At 40.6% G+C, this 20,923-nt stretch overlaps 1 protein-coding gene and 1 long non-coding RNA gene across 8 annotated transcripts in view; both read left to right on the forward strand.

Annotated features, from left to right (window-relative positions):
• The first annotated feature begins 105 nt into the window (after nt 1-105).
• On the forward strand, nt 106-9,802 carry LOC116965740. Of its 2 annotated transcripts, XR_006165136.1 has the most exons (3): nt 106-223; nt 610-1,665; nt 3,436-9,802. It is a non-coding gene; the product is annotated as an uncharacterized LOC116965740 (long non-coding RNA). The 2 variants fall into 2 exon arrangements; XR_006165135.1 differs by lacking the exon at nt 3,436-9,802 and having other exon boundaries at nt 610-1,985.
• A 4,961-nt stretch (nt 9,803-14,763) lies between these two features.
• The window catches only part of NUBPL (nucleotide binding protein like), an 87,708-nt gene continuing 81,548 nt past the window's right edge, over nt 14,764-20,923 (forward strand). For 3 of the 6 annotated variants that reach the window (XR_006165153.1, XM_042791017.1, XM_042791018.1), the window contains exons 1-2: nt 14,764-15,261; nt 16,267-16,414. Coding sequence is in view for 2 of the 6 variants with exons in the window: in XM_042791017.1 (XP_042646951.1) it covers nt 15,172-15,261; nt 16,267-16,414 (238 nt within the window). In the remaining 4 variants the exon portion in view is untranslated. Of the gene's footprint in view, nt 15,262-15,465; nt 16,187-16,266; nt 16,415-18,623; nt 18,687-20,923 lie in introns of those variants that run through there. The other 3 variants (XM_033010314.2, XM_042791019.1, XM_033010312.2) reach the window with 3 other exon arrangements.

Below are 20,923 nucleotides of genomic sequence, written 5' to 3' on the forward strand. Positions count from 1 at the left end.
GGCCGCGCCGCGCCGCCCGGTAACGCCTTTCCGGCGCGGCAGGCCGCTCGCCGCCGGGCCCGGGGCGGGGGGGACAGGGCCCCCGTCCCCGGGAGGGCGGGAAGCGGGCGGCGGGCGATGGGGAGCAGCGGGCACGGCGAGCCGGGCCTGGGCACGGCGCCGAGGGAGAGCCGGGCGGAGCGGCCCCGGCTCTGTGAATAGCCAGAAGCGGCTTGTGTCGCAGGTAAGCGATAAAAGAAGGTTCTTGCTAAGAATGTAAGGGAAAAAATCAGCAAATGCTGTTTGCAGAAGGTTAAAGCAGGGCTTGTGATCTGTCGGTATCCCTCTAGGGAGGGGGCAGCCGGGGGAGATACAAGCTATGAACAGAATAAGCAAAAGTATTTCTGCGGCTCAATTTATCGATGCCCTACAGCTAGCAGGAAGCGGGGGTTTGGTGGTTTTGTTTTGTTTTTAATGAGAAATGAAAAATCTGCTTGTCTTCTGGTTGGGAAATGTTACATGCTTGGAGTAAAAATAGTATGCTGTGTAGTTTCTGCGTGAAAAAGAATTATTTATCTGAGTATTGCTTGTCACTTGCTTCTTTAAAAACAAGTAATGTTTCTGTTTCAGGTGACTGAGATGAACATACCAAGTTGGAGCATTTCTCTTCAATGATGCTGCTTTGGAGCAGAGGGAACAGAAAATAATGCAGTGAAAAGGGATCTGGATAGCTAGGGATCAAAATAGTGATCTGAAAAAAAAAAAAAAAAATCAAACCAAAGCAAACCTGCATAGTTCTGAAATGAGATCTCACTGCTAATTGAAAAACTTATCGTGTATTGCAATTGCTTCTTTTATTTTCTTTCAGGTTTTTGGCTACATACCCTGATATTCATTGAACAGCTCTGAAATTAGAAGAGTTGTGCCTTCTGCCTGTTTGTGAATTCTGACAGATAAAAGTTTTGAAATATGTTGGCTTCAGCAAAGTCAGGATGGAGTGATGCAGAATTCAGTGTCTCTCTGAATTCATTTTAAGACTAAAGATTTTAGTTTTACAAACATGTTTGTTTTTTTATTAAAATAAAAAAATGTAATACATAACAGTATGGTTAAGAAGCCAGGTTTTATTACCTGGCCTCAATCACAGAGTAAGATTACTGAAGATTACTGTTGCACAGCATGAGGCAATATGCACTCATGAATAGCCGGTGTTATATGTGAGGATATATTGGGATTCCGTCTATTTTAAAATAATATTCTCTCTTGCATGAGTGTTCAGTGAGGTTTCTCTTCCCAAAGCAAACCTTCATGGAAGAAGAGGAAATTGCACTAGGTGGTTAGTGTATAAACTAGCTCATTTTTGCTAGCTGTAGGGTATTGTTAAGTATGAGCTGTTTTTATTTAAACTTAGCTAATTTTATTTAAAATACCTTCTGTTCATTTACTCTAAAGCTGTATCCCCAGACTCATTAAGAAGAGTTTAATGAGGTAGAAATCCATTTAAAATGAGAGATTTTTCCATATATATTTGTGATATAAATTGATTGTTACGGAAAATGGATTATGCTACAGTTTGAGCACATTATGTAAGATTATAAAGGGATATTAATATACAAGGATATTAATTGTTCTTTGTTGCAGTACCGTTATTTACATCAGGATTTGATGGAGAACACTTATTCATGTGTAAGTTTCAACACAAACGCCTGTGAAACTGTATAGAAAAATTAGTATGACATTATTATTTATTCATAGTGGAATTACGTCATATTTTCCTTGGGAAGCCAAATTCATTTTGTTGTAATGCATCTTGAATTTCTTTAATCTTATTGGCCCATAGTTAAGGGCCTCTCTGTATTCCAAAGAATAATAGTAAATTTGTTGGTTAAATTTTAGATGAGAGTTTGTATTTGACTGTGGTTTTCATATAGAGAAGAACCTCCTGACATCTAAAGAATATATCCATGCATAAAATATCAATATATCTTTATTGATTATTCTATAAAGACGTTTGTCTGCAGTTTTTGGATTTGACAGCAGTCCCAGAATATTCCTTGTATTCTCTCTGCTTGTTGTCACTCGAGCAGAGAGTAGGTATTTTTAGAATGGTATTCAGAAGACATTTCTGGTTATTTTCACATCACTTCTCTATCAGATGGGCAGATGGCAGTATGAACCATTTCTCACAAATTTCAGTGGACATGTGTTTTTCCTTACCCTTTGTGTTGAATGGTCATGCATATTTCATGTACATTTAATGGAATGAATTCTTTTGGGAGGAGGGGGGTGGGTGCTGGGAGCTCTGCCTCTGAGGGTACTTAGCTTTTTCCTGTTCTATCCGAGGATGAAACGCTAGTGGTCTTTCAGTATCAAAATGATCTCAAGTGGTCTTGAATTCTTCCCTAGGGATGATTTTTTTTTGTTGTTGTTGTTAGGATTAAGTTTGGAATTACATATCATTTGGCAGGGGCAGTAGTTGACTGGAACTTTGAAGGGACAAGATGCATTTTCGATGTTGTTCCTTTGTCTGCGGTGTCTGAAACAATGATCAAAGGTCTTTCAAGCAACTATCACATCAACAGAGTGCCCCTAGGGTAGTGTCATCTGTTTTGAAGAGAAACTATACAAAGCTGCAGTGGCACTTGGATAGCAAAGATACAAAATAGGTTGCTGGTAAGGGTTATATCTTGGTAGAACTACCTCATGTGGGACAGAGCTTAAAGGCTGCAGTGTCAAGGGAAGAATTGGATTTAAATGTTTTATTTTTTTCATTGGCCAGTGAACGTTCTCTTCCCCCACATACAGAGATTAAAAAAAAAAAGGGGGGGGGGAAACTACAAGTAGCAGGGCACATATAAGGAAAGAGAGTACTTAGTTAAATCACTTGGAAACATTTAGTAGATTCACAGGTGGATGTCACTACTGCTGTGAAGGGTGAGAGAACTGATGGACTCTGCTGTGCTAGCTGTTAGAGGTGCCGTTAGAGGAATTTCATGATCAGAGATGGCCTGGAAAGTGGATTTTGCAGCAGTGAATTGCAAATGTCCATCACAAGATAAAGAAAATTGTCAAATACTTTGTAAACTAGGATTAATGTTTAAATAAAGTACACTTTTTAACTTGGCCGTGCTGAAACAACAGATCAATCCCTCAAAAAAAGAAAAAAGATAGAGCAGAAGGTTAGTCTAAGATGTTACAACTACAGTGACACAGCTCGGCATGGTAGTGTGTTTTGAAGTTATGTTTACAATCTTATATCCTGAACTGATTCAAGTCCTTTCTGTTGGATGATGATCACTTTTTCTTCTCTTTTGCTTCCAGTTTATTTATTTTGCTTCTGTTTCTGAGCTACTCAGACTATTCGTGCTATCTGGTGCTTTATATTTGGTGATTCTTTCTTTTATAGCTGTTTATCAGTCTAGTTCAAGACTTAATTAAGCTTTCTTCTTTCTACAGCCTCAGAATTGCTAGTTGAAATGGTGATTAGTTGGAAGAAAGAAGATACTGCTGTACAGCGATGTGGGTATAGAGAGGTTTAGGTGGTGGTGTTAGAATCATGTTATTGTCTAAGTAGCAGACACATTATGATGACTATATTTAGTACTGGCTTCTCTTATTCAAAGTGCTGTCCAGACATTAAGGTCAGGAGTATGTCTGCCTCCCAACCATTGTTCTTCCTCCAGAAGTATTTAAAAAGGAAAGTGGAGAGAGGACATAAGGAATTTCCTTGGTAGAAGTCAAGCAGCTGAAATTAGATGGAGTAGCAGTTCTCAGAGACCACAGCTTTGCACAGTGCCTGTGTAAAGCTACAAGAAATAGCTCATCCACAGAAGACATGGGGTGAAGACTCATCAAATTTACTTTCCAAACAGATCCCCAGATATGTTTAGCTTCCAAAAGAAGCATTGCAGACTTCTGGGGGAAAATGAGAGGAAGAGATGACACTGATTTTTATCATTCTGGTTTCTACCATAGCTCTGAGGAAGGTTGTGTCTTCTTTGGCCCTGGCTTTGTAGCTTCAGAGTTGGTACACCTCTTCAGCTTTTCCAGCAGAACCAGCTTACCGTTCCCACAAATGTTAGAATTGTTTCCAGTGAAGGCTGGTATTTGTGTTGTGGAAGAGCAGTCCTGTGATTTGAGCAGTTGATTTTATGATTGTTTAACATTACTATAGACAAAAATGCATCAATAGCTTCTACGAGTTGGAACCTGAGTTTCCATGTTTTCAATAGATGCCATATGTAAAATTATCAGATTATTGGCATAAAGTATGCAGCAAAAATGAAATACATTATTAAAAATAAACTAGTATTTTGTGTAGTCCTTCATACAATTACAAAACAGGTACTGAAATGTGTTCAATTAGAGTAATCAAAAGTTAATTAAATTTCTGAACAACATAACAAATTCAGTGTGAAGGCTGTGTCAGGCACAATTACAGCTTTTCTAAGTGAGAAGGGGAAATTTGGCTCTATGAGAAAGGTAGCCAGATAAAGACATGCAATCTGCTTGCTTACTATGATTGCCTAAAGGAAATAAGAGCACTATTAATCACAGTTTCTCTAAAGGCGTCAGGCATGTTCATTTGCCTGTGACATTTAACTACTGTGTTTTTTCCCTGTTTGGGTGTCTCTTTTACCAAACCTTTGCATGATTGACAGACACAGTTAAAAAGACTTCTGTATCCTGCTCCAATGAAATCGACAGAGCAGTGGGACTAGCCTACCTACAGTATGTAGCAGAGGTTCTAATTGTAACATCTCATGCTGGTTAGAAGTAAACAATTTTTTTCACAGCTGAGCTAATTTAATAAATCACAGTCCTGAACCTTTCTTATGCAGAGTCAACCTTGACTTTCAGCACAATACTCAATTCTAGAATTCAGAGGGGTGTTGTACCTAGCCACCAAATTTGACTCCTGGAAGAGTCCCTCACAGGTCAGCAGTTCTGTGCTCTTCTTAGCAATAGTACTGCCACATCCAGGCTGATCCCTGCAGGCACATTCAAATGTCTTTGTACTTGCTTCCCTGGTCTCTGGAGTTTGGAATCTGGGTTCTACACACTGGGAGTGCGTGGAAATTACTTGGATGTAGAACAGTAAGTGAAGCAGTGGTGAGGGAAGAGGCGCCCACCCAGGTATAGAAGGCTCACCCTACGGTCACAGGCCTGCAGCAAATGGGGAGGAGTGCTGAATGAGAGTCAGGAGCTGTACGGGCTGTTCGCCATCCCTGAGGAAGCTCGGTACCCCTACTCAGGCCAGCTTTGATCAGTGAAACTCGGCTCCTTGTGCTCCATACGGAGCTGCTGACCGCCCGCCTGCGCAGAGCCCAGCACTGGTCTGGCAGTGTGGTGGGTGGCAGTTCTGCTTTGCTTCCAGCCCCCGAGCTGACCCCTGCCTGACTGCTAGATGGGTGTTGCAAACTGGGTTCTTCCTAATGGAGGGAGGTATTTAGGCCGGGCCGTTGCAGGTGCTGTGGAGCACAGTTCCTACATTCTTTAGGCCCCACCTTCAGGGTAGGTTTGGTGCAGACTTGAGGTGACTCCACCAAGTGCTTGTGCTGTACTCTGCAGCCCCTGTCATGTGAAAGAATTAATCTGTTCTCTTCCCTAGGTATTGCTGCATCACTGCTCTCTGCCTCTCAAACACTTCTGCTATAATAATTGGTACTACAGAGGTGTGTGTTTGATAGTTAATTTTTTTTTCATTTACAGTGAGAAATTTTAGTGGTAATTTGAGGGTGTTGGTAAAGACAAAAATGTATCAGTATCTTCTAGGATCTGGAACTTCGGTTTCCATGTCTTCGGTAGTTGCCATACGTAAAACAATCAGAGTATTGGTATAAAACTGCATCGTGTTACTAGAATTGTACATGGATTGAGACATGGCTTCTCTATGTTGCTTTCACAAACAGTGTGAAGGGCCATTTAATATTCTCTATCTACCTGGAGGACTCCTTGCCTCCAGTTACTGTTGAGTGTACAGGCATAACCAGTGCATGTCATTTTTTTTGCATTTACACAGATGACTTTCAAAATAAAACTTACCACAGCTTCAGGCCAAAATCTTTCTCCTTGAGCCACAGCTCCTATCATTTTTTTCCCCTCAGGCATACTGATCCTTAGCTAGTCAGGAAAGCATGCACACAAATGATAGGTCATTAGGAAATTCTCTGAATAGCAAACCTCTGAAGTCATCCCAAGTGTGATTTGCCATGCATCATGCTAAAACTGGGTAAGTTTGAGGAGGCACTAATTACATGCTTGGGCTGTCATTTATCAGTTGTCGGAGCTGTTGTTCCCAGAACACAGCAACCTCTTTTGTGGCATAGTTCAACAAGATTGCCAGAGCTCAATGAGCAAAGCAGGGTTGACAGATTTTGGCATTTTATTCCCTTCAATGTAAAATCATTGCATTACAACACAAATGGGTATCTCACTTTGGCATAACACAGCATCATATACAGATACAATAATGTTGATCTATGGGCTTTTCTTAAAATTATATTTTGGAAACTCATTCCCTTTTAGAACAAATGGCAACTGTAGCAGTTTCATTTACCATCAGCCTTTTTGATATTTTGTTTCAGTTAATACAATAGTGTATAATATGTAATCCTTTCATGATTTTAACCAAAATAAATAGAAGGTGAACTTGTTTCCCCTCAGGGCTTGTGGGAAAAAAAGGAGATGTTTAATGCTGTGAGCTAAGTAATAGAAGATTGTAAATTCTAATGAATATTCATGACATCATATAAGGTAACAGAGCACGTGTCAAGAAATAATGTGGCTTCCTGCTAGGACTTCCAGTGTGGTTTAACATGTTTCAGAGAGCTTGTATTGTCAATAATTGTTTTTAAATATTTAATTTTCACACTTTCTTAAAGCACAGATTTTTTAAAATGCATGTTTCTGAATTCATTTGGGGTGATATTATTACTTTATTATTTGATACCTCCAAAGCACTGCAATGATGAAAAGGATATTTTTTCCACATAATCTTGGGGTTTTTCTTAAGCTGCCAAAGGTTCACAGTTACTTTCTTTCACAATAGATACTAAATAGCTGCTACAGAGTGCAAGTAAAACAGTTTATCGTCAATATTTGATGTTCTAACAGAATAGAAAAATGGTATTTGGTGTAATTTAAAGAGCTTTTTATTTCACAGATAATTCTGGGAACTGCTGGAGGCTCACATTTTTATGAATAATTGGATAAAACAATTACTCTAACTTGGGATGTTTTAATATCAATTACAGATATTTAATCTTCCCCTGGATATTCTGTTGCCTATAGGACAAAAAATAATTGTGTCTTCATAGTGACAGTTTGAGTGAGGGCCACATCCAGATTGAAAATACCTTCATTTTGGTGCCCACAAATAAATTCCAGCAGAAATATGAGGTGTTTTGACTCGTACTGTAGAAAACTCAGATATAGTTAATGTACTCTGGAGCTTAGGGAATGACTCAGCTCAATTTCAGGTGAACCTCTAGGCTACGTATGTACTAGGAAGTTAATCGCAGGAAATATTCTTGGACACTGCAACTCATCTTTACTTTTAATAGTTCCTGACATACTTTTTGCCAGGGCTCACTCACTAACAAAATAATTCTGGACCTGGTTCAGCAGTTAAGATGGGCCAGAGCCCATTCTCAAGAGATGGGTTGCATGACACCACCCTGCTTGGCAAACCTCCTTTTTCTAACAACTTTGAGTCCTGAGTGTGAGCTAATAAGCCAATTGCTGAATTTAACAATCACTTAGTGTCAAAACAATTTTGTATTTTCTATCAATAGTCCCTTGATTTCCTATAATACTGTTCTATTTCTTCATGTCAAAGTTTGATTAAATTGGTATTTCAAAAAGTACAGTGCAGTCCTTAAGTGGCAGTAATTAGAAGAATGCAGATTAAACTTATTTCTGTGGTTGAGTTGGTTTTCAGAACTTAAGTTTTGAGATCCACAGGCCAAGAGCTTTCCTGAAGAATTCACTAGAAAATTGCCTTCCTCTGAACCAATTACAATGAGAAACCTAGTTACTTTGTTGTAGGGAGCCATGAACCCAGTCCCGCTTCTCTTCATGCCCAGGTAGCTGGGATGGAGAAGAAAGCAAAGGTAAATTCTCTGAATTGTGAAGACCTTGTTCAGCTTCTTCTAAAAGTTAAATTTCAAAGGATCTCTGCTTCAGGCTGTTATTTCCTTGGCCTAAGCTTCCTATAAAGGAGAAAATAGGCAAGTTATAAACATGCCTATCTTCACTCCTTGTGCTAGGAACATCAGTTGGCTCTGCTCTGCCTAAAGCAGCCTACTGTTTGACATTAAATGATATTAGCATAATTTAAAAACTGAGGCACTGTGTGTCTCTCTTTGGGGGGTAAATCAGTAATAGTAACATTTCAGCATAGGAGATCAGAAATCAGAAACTAGATTATGTTCCTGGATCTGCTTCTGGCTCAGTGTAGAACCCTGAAGAAGAGTTACTTTCCTTCACATTTGAGGATTAACCAGAGGATTGCATCCTACGAATCAGCTGCTCTGGGGCCACAATGGTAGAGTGCCTCACAGTTTTATATGCTAGTGCTTCAAACAGGGTACAGAGACACAAGAAGTGTTCTTGGCCCACATTTATTTTCATCTGAGATGTGTCCTTGCAGACCAAAACACTCTGGAGCAGGTTGCTCCTGGCATAATTGTGGAACTGGTCCATATACACCCAAAGTACATCGGTGCCCTTCTGAAATACCTTGCACTGCTAGTTTACTGGGAATTAGGAGGTAAGTATTGAATGGCCACGGAGCAAAACTGAACTGGTTTGGAACATGAACCGGATTTTTAAAATAATTACTACACAGCAAAAACACTGAAAGTTGATGTAATGTCTCAGTCTCATTGGTCGAGTAAGATTAATTTGCTATACGGAACTCATTCAGACTGAAGGTTTTTGATCTTAAACATGCTTTCTGTGAAGCATAAGCTCATTACTGATAAAATTGAATGAAGAACAGAATTAAAAATATTTCAGAAACTGAAACTGTGACTGAATGTCATTATGACTCAGACCAATGGTGTCAAATGGTTTACTGAAGCTTTAAGGACAGTGACCATTTTTTTATTGTGTATTTATACAATGTCTAATTCAATAGGGCTCTTTCTGCCCCTGGGACTCTTATCATTGCAATTTATCTCCATTACTGGAAGAAAAAAAAAAAAAAGGAAAGAAGAAGGAAAGAAAATGCCAGTTTTCCTTCAATGCTTGTAAAATGTATGGTAAACATTAAGAATAATTAAAAAAAAAATCAAAACCTGTGTTCTCTTCAAGTATGGAAATACTGTTAATTGGAGTTAATTATATTCATGCAAGGAATATCTATATATCAGGTACCTACAAAAAATTATGTGGCTTTGTTACTGAAGGGTATATTCAACAAAATAAATCCCTTCATTTTCTGCACCACTTGCTTAGGGCTGGAGAAATTGCTGTAATATCAGCTTCATCTTCAACAGGATGTGACTGTTACTATAGTAAGCAATATTAACCTGAAGAACTTGATGACTGACTTCAGAAGAATTTAGTGATAATTTGAATAAGGTTTCCATCTTTTCTTGACTTGGAAGGACTGCACTGATTAAAATGTCCACATGAAAGCAATATACAAACTAAATTGGGCTCAATATTGCCAGGCCTTCTTCCTCATTTAGCAAAATAGAACTAAAGGAGACAATTTCTTTCTCAATTTAAGGTTTGGCAGAGCATTCACACAGGGTTGAGCTACTTTTGTGTTGTTTTATTTATCAAAAATATTAATACACATGATAAAGAAAAATGAATACATTACTGTTTCTTATGTGTTTTCATTGTGCTTAAGATGTTGCAGTTTCAAGTATTGCCGTATATAAAGAACAAAGTTTGCTTCTTAAACAAGGTGGTACACCGTATGAAATCACAGGTAAACCTCACTTGTTCTGTATGGATATTTGAAATTAGAATCTGTTAAAATCCCTTGGGCCAAATTTACTTTGCAACATAACTGTGGACATAACTGCCTCGGTATCTAAGCATAGCAGGAAAAAGGCGCAAGAAGAGAAATTGTAATGAATGACAGAGGCAAAAGCATGACAGACATAAGGACTCATCATACACGCCTGCAGTCATTTTCTCCTCTCATGCCTGAAATTCCCTACTTAAATATGTTGGAGGTGTGCTTTACTGATGTGGCTGGAGTCTGTTACCCCCAAGTATGACACCAAGCCCACATACCCAAGCTCTGCCAAGCTGATGCTGGTCTGTGCAGGACCAGATCGTGTGTCTCAGCATTAAGTAAAGCAACCTGGAAGTTGCTTTAACTTGCATGAAGAGCATAGCAAAGATAAAGCAAAGAACTCGCACCGGTAGGCATTTTGGCTCGGTTTATTTTGCAGCCTGATCTAGTTTGTCAGCCCCACTGGAGAATCCTAGAGTGGCAAGAGCCATGCAAGCAGCTCTAGCTTGGTGTCAGAGCTGCCAAAGGGAGGAGGTGGCAGCCATTCTGAGACACAGCACACAGGCTGGGCCAAGAGGTAACACCAAGGAGCCCGAGGCTCCCTGCACCAGCAGTTGTTGGGCAAGAGCACAAGAAGTCCCAGAGGATTACCATTTTTTTTTCCAAACTAGGCTGAGCTTTAAAAAAGCTTGGGAACAACTGCTCCTGTTTAAGATAGCATGGAAAAAAGGCAACATGATGACCCCAGGTGTCCTCCTTGCTCTCCAGCACTCTGAGGTTCAGATAGAAGCAGTCTTCAGCTTTTAAAAGGCAATCGTAGTGAAAGTTTTCCTGGCTTCTCTGGAAGTACCACAGATTCCATAATTTTTCAGGGCATTGTATCTTATTTTACTATATAACATTACGTCGTGGTTTGAGCCTGGTCAGAAGCCAACCACCACGCAGCAGCTCTCTCTCCCTTCTCTTCTGGCAGTAAGAAGGGACAGAGAGCCAGGCTTGGAGTTCGAGATAGGACTGGGATGGGGAAAAAAATCCCCCTTTATGGTCACAAGCAAAAGGCAGACTCGTTAGGGGAAGAAAAAAAGAGCATACATTGATTACAGACACTAACAACACATAACATAATAGGACAGTGAGAAGCATTGCCACATCTTGAGAACACCTTCCCCCCACCCCTCCCTTCTTCCCGGGCTCAATTCCGTTCCCGATACCTCTACCTCTTCCCCTAGCAGCACAGGGGCAGGGAATGGGGGGTGCAGTCAGTGCTGCTACTTCCTTTATCTTCGGGGGGGGGGGGCTTCTGGAACTTGTTCCCCTTGCTCCATCGTGGTCCCCCTCTCACAGGAGACAGTCCTCCACAAACTTTCTCCGACATGAATTCCTCCCATGGGCCGCAGCGTTCCCCACACTGCTCCGTCATGGGTCACTAACTTCCTCTGACCGGATTGTCTCCCACGGCTGCAGCCCTTCCCGAGCTGCTCCGGCGTGGGACACCCCTGCACGCTGCAATCCTCCCAGCACTGAATTACAGCAGCAGGGCTACCTTTTCCCATGAGACCCCGGCCTTCCTTGGGCACAGCACCTTGATCACCCAGGAGAAAACGACAGACCATAAATCAATGTCTGCTCCACCATAGATCTTCACGGGTGTGGGGGGGGGCCGCCCTGCCGTCTCACCACAGGATACAGGGGGGTCTCTGCTCCGGCACACCTCCCCCCTCCTTTCTTCCTCCGTTCCTCCACTGACCTTGGTGTTCACGCAGCTGCAGCAACTCCTCCTCACCAGTCCGACTGCCCGTCACCACGTCCCTTCTTAAATACATTATCGCAGAGGTGCAGCTGATTGGCTCAATTTTCCAAACAGAAGTGGAGCTGACGTGGAGCTGGGGGAGCTTCGAGAAGCTTCTCACAGGGGGCCACCCCTATAGCCCCCTCCCCTGCCACCAAAAAACTCCACCACTCACTCAACCCAGGACACAGTATATGGAAGATTATCTCGTAATTTAATGCATTCATCTATATTTCTTAATCATACAACATCAGCCTCATTGTCTGTCACATGAGCTTTGGTAACTGGCCTAAAACTTAATAATCTTAGACTTCCTTTCTTCATGAATAGGTAATTATTGAGATGTGGACAAAAAAGATAAAAAGCAACATTTTAACCTTATTTATCTTAAATGGGTCAGGGCTGGCTGACCAGCCAGGGTAAAAAACCAGAATTGGTGACCTCCATGCCACACACTGACCCTGGTGTACTATGGCATACCTCTGCAGCCAAAAATTACAGGCCTGTTCATGAAGCTAAAATGACCCCTTGGTTTTGAAGACCATTTCTTTAGCCTTTCTTTAATACAATTTCTAGTTTAAATTGTGACCAAAATGAATGGCTCATATGAATAAGAGTTTGCAGCGTGTCCTTAACTTACTATATTATTAATGCCATATTATGCAGACACCCAGAAATGAGAATGGAAACACAGGACTCCATCAGCACTGAAAGCTTACAGTCTTGATAATACACTCTTCTTTTAACTGCATACTTCCTATTGCACCCAAATCAACCTAGTTATCTACCAAGTCATTTTTCAAATGTCAACTAATTTTTAAAATTTTGAGTCATTTGGCAGCAAATTTCTCCTAGCTGTATCTGGATACCCTTTGTTGATTTTGGGTGTAGAAAGAATACATTTAAACACAAGACAATCTAATTTCAGACAAAAATCAATTATATTTTTATCCATTAGTGTTCAGGCTGAATAGAAATTTAAAGTTTTTGAAATATTTTCTTATGCTTATTTAAAGATAATGTTATCAATTTGCATTAAAATTAAATATTGTATTTTTCATTTTGTTGAACTGTTGAAAAGTTCAGAGCAGAATTTTCTGAAAGATGCAGAGATTGCCTGTAGTTTCCATAAAGACTCAAGTCTGGCAGTAAAATCTTTGTTAATTTTTGGTTGTCTTTTCCTAGACTCATAATTTGGCAGTGTATGTTGACTGCAATGCCATGTTGGGCAAACAACTTAGACCAATACTTTCAAATGTTAAAATTGAAAGAGGAAGCCAGAAGCAATTATGAGAAGTATGTAATCCATAAAACTGTCTTCACAATTAGTAGAGATGATGGAATACTACTTAATCAAACCGTAATCAATATATTCCACTATTAACAGTCAAGGTATTTTGAAAATGTCTGCTTTATTGCTGAGCAAATTTAATCCCATTCTAATGGCAAAATTCTACTTTTCATAATCACAATCAATACAACTTACTACTTTATTAGCTCCTCTACTATTAACAAAGAAGTGCTAAAAGAAATTATTAAAACTAAAAATACTGAGAATTGTTGTTTCTCAGGTGACAGTTTGGAAAACTCCTTCAGCTCATTTTTCAAAAAATCAATTTTATTTTGTGCTAGATCAGCTTTACAAAAAAAAAAAAAACCCCACAAAAATATTTGTGAGGGTTGTTTGGGTTGGTGTTAGAGCTATTCTCAGAATCAAAGAGTATATGATGGAATTTTTTGCCATTTTATTTTCTTTGTATAGGCTTAGAAGTGATGGATATCTAAACTGTAAGCCTACCAGTGATCCTGCAATACTGATTTAATTTCTGTGAGATGCATAGTATTTTGCACTTTAACACTGCCTTCAACTACTCAAGGTAGGAAAACCAATTATGCAAATTTCTTGCAAGGTAAAAGGTAACATGGTTTCCTGAGGCAGTGAAAAAAAGGCCCTTAAGGCAGATCTGTATTGTAGTTTCCAATTAAGTGGCTCATTGGTTTTCAGTATTCTTTTGCATTTTCATCTGGCAGTAGGGTAAATTATTGGGAAACTATCTGACCTCTTCAGGTGTCTGTGCTAGCTATGCAAAATACGCTCATGTGGGTACAACAAAAATGATAGGTTGAATGAGAGTCTCTTAAAGGATAGCAAAAAATTGTTATTGTAATTTTTATGTGGTAGCAGAGCACTGGAATAAGCCTTTGAAAATGGTGGTTTTTAGCAAGATGCTTGATTAGCTCTTTCAATAAAAGTCAAAAAATAACATTTAAAATAGTGGTGAAAATTCTACTCACTGTGAAAGAGAGAAAATGTTTATTATAATAACGCTTTAAACCAGTGTAAAATACTCTGATCCATTACATATTACAACACATACCAACAAAGGACACTATCTACACTGTATTTTATTGTTGAAAACTAATGGCCTGAAACTGCCAAAATTTGAATTACTTCTATAATACCACTTAGATGAATAAGGGCTATTCATGGAATTGTCAAAAGCAAATCATGTCAAACCAACCTAATTTCCTTCCACAACACGGTTACAAGCCTTGTAGGTGGGAGAGAAGCAGCAGATGATGTGTATCTTCAAGCTTTAAAGAAATCTCCACAACATGAGGAACAGAAACATGGTTTTGATGAAACTTCTTCAGAGTGTGTGTAAACTGTTTGGAAACCCGAAACTGTAACCAGAGTAACTTTCAACTGCATCAGTATTATTTTAAACAAAACAAAACACCCAAACAAAAAACCCCAAACAAACAAAAACAACAAACCCAAACAACAGGTGGTATCCGTCCTGGCTACAGGTCTCTTTGTTCTTTTAATGAATGACTCAAACTATGAAATGGCATATATTTATATATTTATTATATTTGCATAAGACTCAAACCAAGGAGGGACCAAGCTGTTGGCCAACCCTTTTGTGGGCCAAAACGAGAATTCAAAAGGCACCAACAGGCCGAGGGAGTGCTACAGAGAAACCAGAACCAGATTCAGAGGCGCCAGGTACAAGACTGTGAGGAATAACCCCAAGCCAATTTGTAATGCATGTGGCCACTCGGCATCTTCCCCTCGGGCCCAGTTTTCTTGCAGGCAGCGGCAAGGCGCTGCGTTTTTTGCGCTGCTGCTTCGCAGTGCCACCGCTCGGCACTTCATCCGGGAAGGCCTTGGTTTGTTCCACCAAGGTCTGGAGTTCTCTCAGTGTAAAATCCTCCATCTCCAGCAAGCTCTCCGCTCTCCCCGCGGCCTGCGAGGGCCGCCCGCTCCCTGCCTCAGCCCCGCGGCTGCCGGGCGGCGCACGGCCCCGGCCCCGGCCGAGCGGGGAGAGGCCCGGCCCGGCGCGGCGCGGCGCAGGGGGCGGGCTGAGGCGCGGCGAGACGGCGCCATCTCAGCGCGGCAAGGCCGGGGGAGGCGGCGGGCATGCGGCTGCCCGCTTGGCGTTGGGGGCTGCGCGCCGCCCGTCTCCTTGGTGGCGGCGGGAGGGCTCGGGCTCCTTGTGCCGCCTCCGCGGTGAGTGATGCGTGAGCTCCCCGCCGTGCGCCGGGCCCGCCCCGGGGCGGGAGGGGAGCGGGGTCGGGCTGCCTGGGTGTGCGTGCCTTTTGGGGGGCGGGGGGGGGCCGCCGCCGCCGCCGCCGCCGCCGCCGCCGCCGCCGCCGCCGCCGCCGCCGCCGCCGCCGCCGCCGCCGCCGCCGCCGCCGCCGCGGCCTGGACCGGCGGGAGAGCCCCGGCGGGCCGCGTCCCGGCGCGGCCGGTTCAGCGGTTCCGCTCGCTGCAGGGCGCTGGCAGCGCGGGGGCAGCGGGCGCGGAAGATGAGCCCGCCTGGTTTTTTCCCTCCACCTGAGTCAGTTCTGCGGGAGCAGCGAGCGGTCGCTCACCGCCTGCGGCGGTAAAATCGGGCCGCCCGGCGGTAGGTGGGACGCCGCCTGCAGAGGTGCATGCAGCTGCCCGGAGCCCGTCTGCCCAGGGCGCAGGAAAGCCGTCGCATACCTCTTCTTCCCATATAACGGCGAAGGGGGACTTGCACCCGGGACCGAGACCGGGACCCCTGGCGCGGCTCTGGGGGGAACACAGCCCCCCGGAGAGCTGCCTGCGCGCCACCGGCGCCTCAGCGCCTGGGGCGTCTCTCCCTTGGCTTTAGCGGTATTTCTTGTGCCTGAGGCAGCTGTAACGGGAAAGACCGCTAGGTCTAGCCAGCCAGTTTTTTAAAGCTTCCAACTTTCTTAAGTGATGTTTTATGCCTTTTTTTTTTTTTTTCTTCCTTTTAAGTGATAAGATCGATCATACTTGACTGTTTGTCTAAACAGAATGCCCACTGGTGTTATTTTTAAGTAGGCCCTGTTCCGACCAGCCTGCTTGCTTGTGGAGCTCTCCCTCAGGGAAAGCCTGTGTGCAAAAGGTTTTTTTAGACTAGGAGCGAAAATTTCTCAGCGTGCAGGTGGGTTCTCCCTTCATAGCTTTCTCTGTGAAAACTGCAGGTTGGTGCATACGCATTCACTTGCTTTCTGTTTTTATTAGTCCTCAAGCTCCAGGGATGAGGCTCTAAGGGACAAACGCGCCCAGATCCTGTCACGCGGGCTGCCGAAACAGAATCCCATAGAAGGAGTTAAGCAGGTGGTCGTCTTGGCTTCTGGAAAAGGGGGAGTTGGAAAATCAACAGCAGCAGGTAAGGCTATTTTTTTTTTTTTAATTACTTTCCACATTCTATAATATTTTGTAAGGAATATTTGGGCACTTCTGTCATTACTTTGTAATTAAGACCCACTAACACAGCCCTTCACCTCTGTCAAGTCCCATTGCAGCCATTGAGAATCTATGTGGGTGCAGAGGTCTTGGCTTTAAGTGAGATGTAAATCAAGTAGATGGCTTTGAAATAATATCTTTGCAATAGTGCAGTGCTATTCTGGGACAGTCTACTTTCTTAAGAGGTGTTGTAAGGTGAGGTAGAGGAGATCACATGCTGGTGCAGTGATGATATTCTTCCTTCCCTAGCATCTTAGGGGTGTCTGTACAGTGCTCCTCTGTGCTATGTCAGCATAGTCATGTGCTTCGTAGAGGATACTAATATTTAGAAGGTTTCAACATCTAGTCTCTGTCTAGTTTTTTCAACTAGTAGTATAGGCATTTCATAAACAAAAAGTGAAACAGTAGTTATAAATCATACAAATTGATCAGAGCCTTATAAAGCACCCTGAACTCTTCTCTCAGTCCCACCATTAGGTTTTGAATTAATTTTTGTCTAACTGTGCCATTCCTAGGTGATAGGTCAAGGTATTACGTGGGTTACCAGTACTGCAGAAATTTGCTTGAGCTTAAAGATGACACTGTAGGTAAACCTCTTGGAAACTATCTCTGTAAAGTGTCAGAAACTTGTTTAAAGATCTCTTCTTTAGCATATAGATTGGAAAAGAGTAATCTGTTAGTTGAATGTTGTCTACTGTTCATCTCCATTTCCTGTGAAAAACACATTGATGCAGCTCTTAATTTACAATTTTGTGGTTTGTATTTCAGCCATGCTTGAAAAGGACCAACTGTCTAATAAATACTATAACAGACAAACATGATATCTGTAGTCAGAGTAACTGTACTTAAAAAAATAAAACCAATAATTGAAAGTACTTTTTTCTGTATATAAGATACACATGCATACTATCCTATATATAGGATACACATTTCTGTACAAATTCATGCAAAACAATCAACACTTGCATTTCTTCATGATGTACCTTTTGGTTGATGGTTGTAATTCATAGGCTGGTTGTTTCAGGTTACTGAAAATATAAAATATCTGTTTGCAAGTCAACAATTTACAAAATGAACATAATTTGGACAGTAAATTCAGATTATCCTCCTCATGTCTGCAAACAAATATGCTAATTTGAGTTCCACTAACTGGCATCTGGGTGTAATTTGTGCATATCTCTATGTAATGTGTACATAAAGTATGACACATATGTAAATAATACACAGAGCTGGGAGTTCATACCCATGCATTTAAAAATAAAAAATCAGGGTTCAACAAACATTAAATAAGACAATTGAAATGTAAATGAACCATTCAGATGTTGCTGTATTGGACATACTTTTGGTAATGAATGTATTCATTTATAATATTGAGAAGAAAAAGTAATTTAGATTCTTGTCTATTAAAATGAGAATAGTTGTAATGGTTCACCTGAACAACTGAAGATCAGATAACTTGTATGAATGTAAGTATTGTATGGCATCATTGCTGAATTATGTACTTAAAATGATGTTCTTTGTAATGGAGGTTTGTGGGAAACATGTTTGGTGACAACTCTGCTGACTCATTTTGAGAGCAGGAGTTGAAAAGGAAGGAGGATAGTATGCATCTCTAATTCCAAAGCACCTCTTATTGTCTGCATCTCTCTGAGAACTGTCAGGGCTCTTCATATTCTCTCTCCCAGTCTGTTTATGTTAAAGTTTTTCTGGATCTGCGTTTCAGGAGAAGTGGGTATGCATTCTGGTCAAGTTGGTCAGGGCCATTCCTTAAACTGTTGAATAACTTTTTCCATTTGTTGTATATAGCTTTCATATTGTATTATCTGTTGCTTCTAGTACTTTTTGGTCTTCTGAAATTGATGTAGTCAATGATTAAAAGAAGAATTTATAGGATAGGATAAATATTTTTCTATGCATGTTTAAATACTTTGTTTGGGTTTTGTTGTTGTTTGCCTAGTATAAGGGTTGGTTGGTTGGTTGGTTTGTTTGTTTCCTATCTCTTTTGTGTCAAGTTTTTGTCTTTTACTGGTGTTCTGCTCTATTTACTCTATCTGGCCAAAGTTGTTTTGGTTTGGTTTGGTTTTTGTTTGTTTGTTTGTCTCTTCTGTCCTCTCTTTTGCACTACCTTGAAGGTGTGAGAACTGTTGAAAATTGATCCTGGCATGAGAAGAGTTCCAAGTGTGGTCTTGAAAGAAGTTTGTAATTTATTGAAACTTACTGTTTTCAGCTGTGGAAGTGGAATAAAATTAATGGCTGGTATTCTTGCTCACATTTTGTTAATCCTGCAGTTTGAGGAAAATAAAACTATTGATACTACCAACTATCAGATGTTTTTAACAAAGACTAATGGGCTGGGATTTGTTGTTGTTGTTCAGGAGAGCTGATACATTTGACCATGTGTTGGCTTTATCTCAGTCATACTAACTGTATTTTAATTCTTGTTTTCCTCTTGCATGCTTCTATTCTGCATGTAGGATGTGCTATTATTTAAACTTGTCCTTTCCAGGTAGAGGCCAAAATCCATCTGTCCACCTGACCAGCCTGGACCCAGGCCTGGTCTTTGGCAAAGGTGATAAGTATTGAAAGTTATTTTTCAGAGAGAGTTAATTTTAGTTATCTATAGGTATTTTATTGATGATGTACATTACCCATGCCACAGATGTAGAGACACTCAGCTGGCTCTGTACATGTCTGACTTTGGGCCAAGAAATTTTATTTGTATTGTTAGTTCAGTGTTGTGAGAGTTCAACTGTGCTATTCTTAGGGCCAGTTCAGATTTGGAAGTTAAAAGTGCAAGCTAATAAACCTTCCCAGACTTGTACTGATTTCAAGAATACTAACTCAGACTTCTCTGTGCATTATTCTTGATACTGGTTGCCTGGTTTAGCATGGACATATACCATGGTGACTTTTCTTGGAGTCTGCTGTGAAGTTTTAAAAAATAATTAAGAAAAAAACAAAGTTGTATTGAACTTCTGGAACAAAGACAAAGGAGTTGAAGAATCATCTGGCATCCAACAGAGAACATGAGGTGTCTAGCTGGATATCCAGAGTAAAAAACTCTGTTTTTTCCACTTTATTATTCCCACTGTGTCCCTTTTTTCCCTTCAGTAGTCAAATATCTTTTATGGAAGAAGCATTACGGATCGTACTTTAATTTTCATGCATGATAATTTTATAGGAAGAAGATAGACATATAAAGTGATTTTAAAATTGTGTGGAGTAACTTGCTGCTTCCTTTGTGACACATAAGACATGAGCTGCAGTTGATTATTTTTTTTTCTCCTTTTTTATTTGTCATTGGGTTACTTGTTTTTTTTCCTTATCTGTGATTTGTAGATTGGTCTCCAAGTTCCAGAGGATGAATTTTTCTCTCATTGATTCAGGGAATGGTTAATCAAGCATCTGTTTAAATAGCAAACTGAAGAACAAAATCTATATGTTTTATCAGTTTAGGAGTAAACAGAGGCTGTGTGCTTTTTAGGGAGAGCTGTAAAATTTTCCTCATTAACTTCCTTATAATTTTATTTAAAGGAACTAACCTTTCTCAATACTAAGTTCTTTAAGCTGAGAATCTGGCTTAGCTTGTTCTCAGTACCTTCATACTTTTCCAGTAGAACAAGGCTCTGACCACAGCTTATCTTTCTTAAAAGGCTCTGTAGACTGACATACAGCAATGTGTAAAGAAAACAAAAGATATTACTGAAGAAAGAGCTGTGTGTGTGTTGATTTTTTTCTGTTTTTGTTTGTTTGTTTGTTTGTTTGTTTTTAAAAATCTGTTACTGCTTGGGTTATAACAATTACTCTTTGGTTATACTGAAGCTTCTGGGAGGTCTTCCAACATAATTGAGGCTGGTGAACTGTTAAAAAATACTGTTTCTTTCATGTACTTTTTAGTTATGCGAATTAAGTATTGATTGAAATAGAAAAGCTGTAAACAAATTCACAGTCTTTTTAGTTGCTTCATCCTGTTTTTCTGTGTCTTCAGTTATAACAGATGCTTTCGGGGTAGGTGACACTTTGTTTTCTGACCTAAAAATCAAGTGAAAAGCTTGCATTGCACCTTTGTCCAGAAAATAACCACATTTAATATATCACAAGAAATAAAAAAAAGGGGTATGATCATCATTCTGGTCACTGTACTTTAGTAGTGTAGGTCAATACTTACGTAATCTCTAGTTTTAATACAGTTCACTGGAGACTGTGGTGAATGTTACTGATGGTAGGGGTTGTTTTAGTTTTACGACACAGTATCCACTTTTCACAAGTCAAATGGGTACCTCAAAATTTTTTTCTTAATGTTACCCTTTGGTAAAATACTTAGATTGTATTTTTATTTTTAAATGTCCTCTAGAAACTTGGAGTTTGCAAGTTTTTACAGATTAGCTTGAGTTTGTTAGCTTGTTGGCAAATATGGACTGAAATGTGGGTG

Source organism: Tyto alba, unplaced genomic scaffold, assembly GCF_018691265.1.
Source record: "Tyto alba isolate M040663 unplaced genomic scaffold, T.alba_DEE_v4.0 Super-Scaffold_18, whole genome shotgun sequence".
NCBI classification, from domain to species: Eukaryota; Metazoa; Chordata; class Aves; order Strigiformes; family Tytonidae; genus Tyto; species Tyto alba.